The 12,052-nt window shown below is 44.8% G+C and overlaps 1 protein-coding gene across 4 annotated transcripts in view; it reads right to left on the bottom strand.

Annotated features, from left to right (window-relative positions):
• Positions 1–12,052, bottom strand: part of CACNA1A (calcium voltage-gated channel subunit alpha1 A) — a 216,632-nt gene that overhangs the window by 114,713 nt on the left and 89,867 nt on the right. For all 4 annotated transcript variants that reach the window (XM_084251359.1, XM_084251358.1, XM_084251357.1 and 1 more), the window contains one exon: positions 1,484–1,575. In XM_084251359.1, the coding sequence (XP_084107485.1) occupies positions 1,484–1,575 (92 nt within the window). The remainder of the gene's footprint in view (positions 1–1,483; positions 1,576–12,052) is intronic.

Raw genomic sequence — 12,052 nt, forward strand, 5'->3', positions numbered from 1 at the left:
GCCTCACGCGGGAGGACGGCGCTGGTGCACAACTCAGGGGCGCCCTGTGAGGCCGGGCTGACCATCCTTGCTCGGCTTCCACCCTTGCCCCACCCTGCTGCCCTCATTCTCTCTCTCCTGACAGCATTCCCTGCCTCCCACCTCTGCCCGAGTAAGGCAGGTGGCATCTGAACATTTACCTACATCTGCTTCTAGGGAATTAACTGCCTGTTGTATACGACCAGTCCTCTACCAACGACCCAGTCCTCTACTAACCAGAGATGTGACCTTGAGCAGGTCAGGTGGCCACTCTGAGTCTTGTTTTCTTCATCTGTATAGGGGGATTAGAACAGCACCTTCCTCTCAGGATTAAATGACAGAGTTCATACCTGGCAAAGTACCTGGCACATCACAGGCAGCCATTAAAGAGACTCTTTTTAGTGCTAACTCTGGCTAGCCCTTAATTTAACATGGTCCAGGCACCTGCTGGAAACTTGTAGACACCTGAGTGGACGCACCATCATTCTACAGAAACACCACGTTGCCAGTGATCCTGGAAATCTTAACACGTGGGTGGCAGTGAACCTGAACAATGAAGCCAGTAAAATGTAAACTGGTGATGATTAGAGAACCTATCTCACAGGGGTAGGTGAAGATAAATGAGTGTAAAGAAAGGGTATTACTTACTGGCACACAGTAAGCACTTTAGTCACAGCAATGATGATAATAATAGATAATAATTGTTATCTGAGGCAGGACAGAACAAGATCAGCCCTGATTTTTTTGTTTTGTTTTGGTAGCTGAATCTAATCTTGACCCTAAATATTGCAGTCCTCTACCCACCCCGAGAGTGGAACAAAAGCATCCTTGGAGAATGAGAAAAACAGCATGGAGGAGGTAAGGATTTCGGAGTTCATCACTGTCCAACTATAAGTACTCAGGTGAGTAATTTAACCTTTCTGAGCCTCAGACTTCTGGATCCTTCACTGGATGATGGTGAGGACAAACTAAGATATTGCACGTAGAGCTCTTTTTACACTCCTTGTACACAATAGGCAGTTGATGAATGGTGATGGTCACCAATATCTGGGGTTTGGGTCACACTTGCTAGCTCCTAGATCTGCCACTTCTCAGCACTTGACCCTGCTCAAATTATTCAGAAGCTCTGAGTCTCAGTTTCTCCACCTATAAAATGGAGATGTGGGCACAGTCCATTGTCACAGGCTTGGAAGTAGCAATGAGATAATAAGCGATGCTCAGTGTGGCTCCTGATGGACAACAGGGACTCAATAACTGGGTACTGTGGTAATGGATGAGGCTCCTGACTAGCTTTTAGGGGCTCACTGGACCTACAGCTAGGTTCCTGGTGAGTTTCCCCAAAGAGGAGCCTGCCATGATGCACATGGAAGAGCACTCGGGCTCTTCCTAAGGTGTCTGCAGAGGGGAACAGAGTGTTCCTGGGAACCCTGATTAGACCCCTTGCCGGGGTCAGAAACTCACGCACTTGGGATTCCAGACACCAGCTTGAGTGGCCGCAGGACTCGAACTGCCCTCAGCGTCCGTAGGTCAAACTCCGTCCCAACTGTTGCCAAGATGCTGGAAGAAAGAAGCCACAATGGAAATGAGAGGGTGGGACTCAGGGTCCTGCCAGAAGGCAAGGGTGCTTGGGACTCAGTGTCGTCGTTTACTGACTGGGTGGCCAAGGACAGGTGACTTTACATCTCTGGCTTCAGTTTCCTCATCTATAACAGTGTTAATAGTACCTGCCTCATGGGATAAAAGCTTCCCTGTGGTACACAGAGTGTCAGTTGAGAGGGGGAAGATGGAAGAAAGGGTAGGTTTAGGGGTAGGTCAGAGTGATATTCAATATATTTCACAACCCATGATCAGAATGGATCTTGGGGATGGGTTGGTGGCTGAGGCAGGGCCAGGGGAGTGCCCTTGGGGGTTCGGGCTCTTTACCAAGAGAAAGGAAAGTCGTTCAGTATTGAAAGCTCAGTCTGTATGGGTTCAAATCCAGATTCTGTCACTTCCCAGCTGGGTGACCTTGGGCAAACCACTTCTCTGAGCCTCAGTTTCCCCTGTTGTATAAGAGGGATAACCATGATACTGATGCCTCAAGGGTTGTAGGATTAAATGCACTGACAATGAAGTGGTCAACTCTGTCCCTAGCATACAGGAAATATGCTAAGTTACCTAGAAACAAACAATGGACATGGCCCTGGTGGTGTGGATGGCTGAGCCCCAGAAGCGGGTACAGACCCCAAACCTTGGGTCAAAAGGAACCACTCTTGCAAAGGCAAATGGAGTGAGAATCAAGGCAACACAGGACAGATGAGCCTTCTGCTGAACCTCCCTGGAAGACCTCATCATAAGACCTTACTTGCAGAAGTGTGGCTGGTGAGACGGGGGTCCTGCATCTCCTCCTCAGGCAGCCCTAGAAACCTCCCAAGCCTGTTTCCTCAGTGAGTCCATTTCTGAGGTAAATTATGTAGAATGAGCTGCCATAGAGCAATGACAGAAGAGGTTGTCATCGGAAGTTCAGATGATGGACAGGAAATGCCCCACACCAGAGGGCTCTGCATCAAGAGGAGGGTGAGAGTGCAAATAATTTGGGAGCATCTTCAGTGTTGTCCAGGGGCCTGGACCTTACCACTGTGTCCTGGAAACAACCACATTGGCATTACTTTATCTTTGAAACAACCAGTATCTGCCTCTCGGAAGAACCAATAAAAAAATCTTTCTCTCAAGAGTCTTCTCTGAAGCAGAGAAAGGCCTAGGAAATGAATGTCCTTGTGGAAACAGTCTTCATCCAAAGACTGTGTGGAGTAGGTGGCTCCATAGCCCAGCTCCTCACCCCTCACTGCTAGTAACTGAGGTGTGTGTGTTCAACAGAGTCCCAGGAGAATGAGCCCCGCTGGCCACAGAGGCAACCTGCCCAGCCACAGAGCTTTCTCCCCTTCTCTCCTCTCTCTTCCACTGCCACTTCCCAGGGACACCTCCCAGATGATCCACTTGTATCTGAACCCTTATTTCAGGGTCTATTTTGGGGCATGCCAAACTAGGACAGGAAGCGTTCCCAACTCCTTTACAAGATTACTCCTATAGCAGAGGTGGACATTTTAGGTTGGGTTGATCTATTTTTCTACCATCAACAAATGTGATCTGAGTACATCCTACATCCTGAGCAGAGCAATACACAAGACTATCTTGGCCCCATGAGCTGACACAGAAGAGGAATGATATAAAACATAATGCACACAATGCACACCACGAATGACTGACACAGGTGTGACGTGTCCTCAGAGCTGGGAAGACACCAGGGTGGAGGCACATGGCAGGTGGTGTGAACTAGTCTCAGGCTCAAGAAAGGCCAGCTCAGGCTGAGGTCTCAAACATATATGAGGAGGAAGAATCCAGTCAGTGGGGAAAGAACTTTCCAGCACGAGGAATGATTGAGACAGAGATCATGGGGGTGAGGGATGGGTGGGAGGCATTTGGGAAATACTAGGAACTGGACAGTGCCTGGTGCACATTTGGATAGGGCCTCGAAGCTGGAGGTAGGCGGAGGCCACACCATACAACCCCAAAGAACTCTTCATTCAATTTACTCTACTTTTCTCTTCCTCTGTCAACATTCTCATATTCATTTGGGTTCCTCAAACTCTGTCTTTTTCATCATCATTCTCTTTCTGCATCTAAATTTCCTCTTTCTTGGTAGATAAAAGCTATAGGTTAGGGCACACACAGCAAACCACAGGCATTGGGTGTGTCTCCATTAGTTCACTTCACAATGTTAACTAAGCACTTACAAGGTGCTAGGCCCTGTCCAGGTACTGAAACATGAGTCACAGAAATTCCTGTCTGTGTGGGGAAGAATGAAAGTAAACCCAATAAAGAGGCCAGATGTCAGGGTGATGGTGATGAGGGAGAAAAACAATGCCTGGGAATTGGGAGGGGATGAACGTGGGGCAGGATGAGAGAAGTAGTGACTTTCATAACCCCTGGTAAAGGTAAATTGTTCTTTACCACCTGGTAGGAAACTCATTCAGGGTTAAGAAGATCAAACCAGTGCTGCCCAGTAGAAATGTAAGAATAGAGTGTGAAATTTAAAGCTTCTTAGTAGCCATATTAAAAAGAGTAAAAAGAAACAAGTGAAATCAATTTCAATAATATAGTTTATGTAATCCAATCTATCCAAAGTGTTATAATTTCCATAGGTCATTGATATGAAGGACTATTAATAAGACATATTAGACATACTTTTCTTTGGGTGGAGTCTGATGTATGGTGCTGTTCTACACTTCATGGCAAATCTCAGTTCGGTGTTCAGTGACCATGTCTGGCCCATGGTGAACTACTGGACAGTCAGGTCTAGAGAAAGAGACGCTGGAGGAAGGAAAGCAAGTGAAGAGAGAGAAGAGAGCCAGGGGGTGTGCTGTCCCAAGATGTTAGGGGAAACTCTTGGCAGAGGGACAGCCAGTGCATGTGTTCCGAAGAAGAGCGAGAGGCCAGTGTGGCCGGTGTCTCACTCTAGAGTGAGATGAGGGCAGGAAGGCGATGAGCAGATCATCCCTCTGGTGGGCTTTGGGGAGGACTGTGGCTTTTGCTCTGAATGAAGTGGGAGCCACAGAGGGTTCTGAGGTGAAGAGAGATGCAATCTGACTTATATGAAAGTAAGATCCCTCTTGGGGGGCAACCAGGGCCATAAGCTAGGAGATGGGGGTCAAGGGGAGTCAAGTGAGCAATGATGGGACTAGACTAGCTTGTGTTGGACACAATGATCATGCTGAGATGAACTTAACCCTGCCCACTGATGCCCATCCAAGCAAGCGGGTGAGAGATTCAAGTACAAATCCTTCTGACCTCAGGGCTATAGGAGGCAGGAGTGAAATGAATGCAGATGGGAGGGCCGGGGACAGCATCATTGCAGAGTCCAAGTCTGGGGAGGCAGCACTGTGCAAAATCTTAGAACTGGGGTTAAACCCTGGCCTGTGCTTCCTCATTGTACAGCCCTTGCCCTAACTTGACCAAGCAGATAATCTGAGACCTTCCTCCCTTCTTTCCAGTGCAATCTCAGTTGGCACCCATATGTATTCTCTTCTGTACCCCTCCCTGAAAGGATGAGAAGGAATTAGGAAGGATAGCAGGAAGGGAAAGGTTTCCATAGTCAAGAAATCTCTATAGAGGCAAAAGGCTCCAAATGATTGGGGAGAAATTGGGTGAACTGGATGGTGGAGGCTGTGAACTGGAGGTTAAAGGTCTTGTCGTGTGGACAGTGGGAGTCATGTAAGGCTTTGGATCAGGTGAGGGATATGATTAGGGTTGGCGCTGGGAAGACAAGCCTGACAGCTGAAAGGACAGATTGGTGGTGATGAAGCAGAAGTTAGGAGGGAGCCGCAAGAGCAGGCCGGTGTAATGAGGGCTGGAACTAGGACAAAGGCAGTGGGAGTACAAAGGAGGCCCCGATTTATATATAGCTGCCATTGATTGCTGTGCACCAGGGAGCTTGCCTGGGCTCATCACAGCCTCCCTGCATCCCAGCAGTTGGCAGGATGAGTCCCATTTTACAGAGGAGGAAACTAAAGCACAGAGAAGTTACTAATGTACAGAGGTCTACAACACCAAGTAAGAACACAAACCCAGGACCGCAGGACTCCAGAACATCAGTCTTCTATTCAAACAGCTGATGGGATGGGGGGAGGGAGATGGTGAAGGAGAAAGAGAAAAGAATAGTCTCCTGTTTCTGAATAAACAACCAAGGGATGATCATTGATTTGTTCAAGAAAGGTTTACTGAGCCAGGCACTCAGGTAGGGGCTGAGGATGCTGCTGTGAACAAGGTAACAGCGGAAAAGTGTACATTAGGTGGAAAACAATAAAGAGTCATTCAGGCTCCTACTGGGAGGACTGAGCACAGGTGGGAGACAGAAGAATCAAGGGTGACTCTAGAGTTTTGGCCTGGGCTACCTGAAAGAGTTGTCATCAGTTGAGCTGGGGAAGACGGAAGAAGGGGTAGGTTTAAATGAGATGAGAACTGGATTGTTAACATGTTGAGTTTGAGATACCAGTTTTCTATAACCCCCTCATTAAAACTTTGCTATCGTTTCCATTGGGCTTAGAGTAAAATGCAAACTCCATCATAATCACAAAACTTTTCATGACTTGACTCCATCCTATCCCACCACACTCTGGCCACTCTGACTTTCTGTTCTGCCAGCAGGGAAAGTTCTTCCCACCATGGTAATGTGGTGTGTGTGTGTATGTGTGTGTGTGTGTGTGTGTGTGTTTATTGGCTGAGCCTTTTACTGCCAGCACTCTACCATCCTCTCCCCCTCTTTACCTACATGTCTGTTTTCAAATCTTTTAAGTTACAGTTCACATTCTGCCTTCTCAGAGAGGATCTCCCTGGCTTCTCTAGCTAAAGAGACACTTTATGCTCTGGAATTATGCTGTTTATTACACTGAATTTATTATTCACCTCCTCTTCTAGAACACCAGCTCCATGAGGAGGGCAGAGACCTTTTTTTGTAGTACCTGTAGCACCTTTCATGACCTAGCAGACAATTTGGTGAATGAATAAGGGTTGGTAGAGGACAGGGTTATAGTAGACAAAATATCCCTGGGTATATGGGTAACGTGATAAAAGCCGAGTCCCCAGTGGAATGTGGGGGAAGAGCTACATCTTAAGGGACAAAAAGAGGAAAGAGATTGGTGAAAAAACAGGTGAAGTCACAGAAGTGGGAGAAGACCTAGCAGAGAGTGTCATTCTTGGGGGTGAAGTTTCAAAGCATTTTGAGAAAGGAAAGGTCTTGGTCTCTAAGGTAGCACAGAGTGGAGTAAGAGGCATTGGGTGAAGACTATCCATTACCCATGCCATTAGGTCACTAGGAAGTCATACCATGGTTGATGGCTGGAGAGAAAAGAGAAGAGGAATTAGAAACATCAGCCTGAGGGTGAAAACAGAGGACTTATAGGGTGGGAGACAACTGAATATATTTATATACCAAAAGGCAGAAGTCAGTGATGTATCCCATGGCCTTTAGGGCTATGTTACCCAATAAGGTAGCCATAACCAATAAGGTACCACTAGCCACACAGCTTTATTTAAATATAAATTTTACATTACCTTAAATTAGATAATCAGTTCCTCAGTCATATTAGTCAAATTTCAAGTGCTCTATGGCCCACTGAGCAGTGCATACACAGAACATTTCCATCATTACAGAAAGGTCAATTGGATGTTACTGTTTTGGCATGTCTACCCATTAAGGCAGGAATTAATAACTGTTTTGTTCATAGCCATATCCAGTGTACCTAAAACTGTGCCTGGTTATAACAGGTGCTTAAAGATGTCTGTTGAATAAATGAATGAAGAAGTAAAATGTAGGAAAGCAAAGATAACTAGTAGAGTACAGTTGAATTTTGTTTTAATTTTTTTATTTTTTATTTTATTTTTTTTAAAGATTTATTTATTTATTTATACAAGTACTGGATACAGTCAGAAGCGTGGGAGGGTGAGAGAATTCACCAGAGTCAGAGCGGGGAGCAGAGCAGGCAGAAGAACCGAAGTACACTGCTGAGGGGAGCAGCGGGCGGCAGGAGAGGTCTGCACGCCACGTGGGACCCTCCTCCGGTGGCCGGGAAGCAGCCGGGGATTGAACCGGCGCTGCAGAGGCTGCGGGCAGCTTCACAACCCAGCGCTCAACCCAGCGCTCAACCGCTGCGCCACCAGGGAGGCCCACAGTTGAATTTTGAATAATGTGGTTTTAGGGGCACTGACTGTCTACCCTTGTGCAATCAAAAATCCACATATTTTGATAATGGATTTAACTACCAATGACCTGCAATTCACCCACAGTCTTACTGAGAACATAACCAGTCTATAAACACCTATTTTGTATGTTATATGTAATTTATACTATATTCTTTTTTTAATTTTTATTTTATATAATTTTTACATCATTTTTCATTTTTGCACAATGTATGCATTTTCATCTTGGTTATAGTCCCCATACAATTCCCACCCCCCTTGGTTTGATCCTACTCCCTTCTCCCAGCCTGTAGTGTGTCTCTGGTTTATAGTTGCTTATTGAGTTTGATTTTTACTTTATTATAATTAGTCTTTTTCCTGGTCCCTTATTTAAGTTTTCTAAATTCCCGCTATGAGTGAGACCATTGGTACTTTTTCTTTCTGGCTTATTTTGCTGAGCATGATCCCTTCCAGCTCTATCCATGTTGCTGCAAATTGCATGAGTTTATCTTTTTTACAGCTGAGTAATATTCCATTATGTATATGTACCACATCTTCTTGATCTAGTCATCTATTTTGGGGCATTTGGGTTGTTTCCATAGCTTAACTATTGCAAATAGTGCTGCTATAAACATAGGGGTGCAGCTGCCCTTTTGCATTAATGTTTCTGTGTCCTTTGGGTAAATACCTAGGAGTGGAATTGCTGGATCATATGGAAGCTCCATCTTTAGCAGATTGAGGAATTTCCACACAGCTTTCTATAGTGGTTGGACCAGTTTGCACTCCCACCAGCAGTGCAGAAGAGTTCCTTTTTCTCCACATCCTCGCCAACATTTGTTGTTGCCAGTTTTTTCAATATGTGCCATTCTCACTGGTGTAAGATGGTATCTCATTGTAATTTTGATTCACATTTCCTCAATTACAAGTGATGTTGCACATTTTTTCATATGCCTGTTTGTCCTTTGCATTTCCTCTTTTTTAAATTTAAATATTTTATTTTATATAATTCTTACATCTTTTTTCATCTTTGCACAATGTATGCATTTTCATTTTGGTTATATTCCCCATACAATTGCACCCCCCCCTTATTTTGACTCTAGTCCTTCCTTTCCCCGTTCCTCCCTCCCTCCCCCACCCCCCTAATTTATACTCTATTCTTAAAATAGAGAAAAGAAAATGTTATAAGGAAAGTCATAAGGAAGAGATAATACATTTATATATATATATATTTGAAACAATCCATGTATAAGTGGATCCACATAGTTCAAACCCATATTGTTCAAGGGTGAACTATATATTCTAGAAGAGATGAAAGGCCAGGGAGAAGACAGAACTTGTCTTAAACTGGGAAAAGAACAGAAGAAGACACTGATAGCTGTTTACCCAATAGCCATTCCTACACCTTCTTTTGTGAGCAGAGTCCATCTTCCATCAGAGGCAGAAAAGACCCAATAGTCTCTTTATTCCTAGGATTTCTTGTGAGTCAAGGTGCTCCTTGACTGAGCACACCAGCCATATAACCCAGTTGTGTGCTTAACAGGACCCAAGTGATAGTCCAATAGGCACTTCTTGGAAAGAGTTTCATCTTCCTGAGATGAGTCTCAAGGCAGGAGACAGCCCCATCTCTTCTTTGGTATGACACTTTTGTGTCTACGTGGGATGCTGAGCAGATATCTGGGAACTAAGGTGGCCAAGGGGTAAAAGTTGCCAAGAAAGTCCTTACACTGATGATGGCGGAGGGAAAAGATGGAAAAGAATCCTTAGAGGTCTTGCTGGGCTGTTGAACCAACTCTGGAACCAGCCTTCCAGCTCCCTAGAATTCTTGTAATGTGAATAATGTCCTTTTCCCCCAAAGTTTGGTTTGTCTACTCATTAGCTACATGGCTTTCGGCAAGCTACTCAACATCTCTGTGCCTCAGTTTCCTGAGTTACAAAATGAGGATGATAATAGTACTTTCTTTATAAGCATGGGAATATATGTGATAAATAAATCAGTGCTTAGAACTGTGGAATTTAGTAAATCCTATATAAAAGCTTGTTTTCTCCTCCCTCACCTCCTTCATCATCATCATCATCATCACCATCATCATCTATTTTTACCTTGCTACTTGCCACTAAATTATACCAGAATCAACTGATGAAGAAACCAACACTCAGGGGCCTCCCTGGTGGTGCAAGGGTTTAAGCACCACACTTTGAAGCAATCTGTAGCTTTTGCAGCACAAGTTTGATACCCTGCCAGGGAGCAACTCACATGGCACAGCAGACTCTCTTGTCTTGCCCGCTGCTCCCCTCAGCAGTGCATTTCAATTGATTTGCCTGTTCTGCTCCCTGCTCTGTCTTTGGTGAATCCTCTCACCCCCTGCATCTCTGGCCTGTATCCCAGCTCTTGTATGCATAAATAAATAAATCTTAAAAAAAAAAGAAACCAACACTCACTGAGTTTTTTTTTTTCTCTTTGTCAATGTGTTCTTAGTGCTTTATATATTGAGATACCATTTTTTTAAAATAAATTTTATTTTTATATTCCCCATACAATCGCAACCCCCTTATTTTGACCCCAATCCCTCCCCTCCCCGCCCCCCACCCCCCTTAGAGTGTCTCTGGTTCATAGTTTTTTTGTTGATTTTGATTTTCACTTTCTTAAAGTTATTCATTTTCCTGGTCCCTTATGTAAGTTTTCTAGATTCCTGCTATGAGTGAGACCATCCGGTATTTTTCTTTTTCTTTCTGGCTTATTTCGCTGAGCATGATCCCTTCCAGCGCCATCCATGTTGCTGCAAATTGCATGTGTTTATCTTTTTTGAATGCTGGGTAATATTCCATGGTGTATATGTACCACATCTTCTTGATCCAGTCATCTATTTTTGGGCATTTGGGTTGTTTCCAAAGCTTAGCTATTGTAAACAGTGCTGCTATAAATATAGGGGTGCAGGTGCTCTTTGGAATTGATGTTTCTGTGTCCTTTGGGTAAATATCTAGGAGTGGAATTGCTGGATCATATGGAAGCTCTATGTTTGGTAGGTCAAGAAATCTCCACACAGCTCTCCATAGTGGTTGGACCAGTTTGCACTTCCACCAGCAGTGTAGGAGAGTTCCTTTTGCTCCACACCCTCGCCAACATTTGTTGTTGCTAGTTTTTTTAATATGTGCCATTCTCACTGGTGTAAGATTATTGAGATACCATTTTATGGCCCAGTATCTTTACCAAGTAAGTGTTCTACTCTCATTTAATTGACAGAGAAACTGAGACCCAGAAAAGCTAGCTACTTGCCCACAATCACACAGCTAACATATGCTGCCTGGGTTTCCAGTCTGGCTTTGCCACTTCCACTGTGCTCCCCCTGGTTAATTTGATTACCCTACTTTCCCTCTTCCAAGACTTCAGTCAATTTTATGCCTGGACTAACCTGAGTGTATGAAGGAGCTAGATTTTTCTCTGCTGGCTGGCAGTCAGGATGTCAATAAATATTCGCAGGTGAGAAACTATGTGCCAGGTAGATGATGATGATACATGTGCAAAGGTCCTGGGCTTGAAGAGACCTCATGGTCAACAGTAGGCTAGCAGCTGAGAGGGGAGGGGCAGACAGGAGAGGAAGTTTATGTTCGTGTGGTGGGAAAGCAGGCGAGAGGATAGGAAATGCCTAGATCCTCCACCTCAGGTTAGAAGAAGCACCTGCTTCTTCTGGACCCAGGTCAAATCTTCCTGAGATGGGCACTTAGGGGCATAATTGCATAATTGCTTCCCATGCAGTCTGTTTTCTGCACATCCTCTTCAGGTTCATTCTTACATTACCTGATTTTTACCCCCTCTTGGGAAAGCTATTTCCAAAATTTCTTTTTAAAACCTTCAACTTCAGACAGTTGAGTAAATCACTCTCCTCAGTTCATGGCGTAGCTTTACCTTTGACCTGTGTAATCTCCTCTTCTGTCTTCCCTTCCTCCCTCCCTCCCCTTTCCCTCTTTCCTTCTTTGCTATCTTTGTTTCCTACTTTCATTCTCCCTCAAGGGGTAGCTGATAAAATGTTTAACTCAGTCTCTTTGGAGTGCATCCTTACAAAACCTGTGCTTTATTTTAAGTGAGTGTATTTTTAATTTACATAAACGGCAGGAAGTGGGGCAGGCTGTTGTTTTCTGTTTTCATCCAGAACCGTGTTTCTAAGCCCCATCCAGGACAGTCTGTTGACATGCAGTCTGGGCTTCTGCTGGGCCCATGCTGCATGGTTGCTGCTGCTCCATCCCACCATCCCATTCTCCAGGCATGGACACTAGGTGACCTCCAGCTTCTGTTCCACAGCCAGAGCTGGAATGAACATCCTTG

Source organism: Talpa europaea (genome assembly GCF_964194135.1).
Source record: "Talpa europaea genome assembly, chromosome: 12".
NCBI classification, from domain to species: domain Eukaryota; kingdom Metazoa; phylum Chordata; class Mammalia; order Eulipotyphla; family Talpidae; genus Talpa; species Talpa europaea.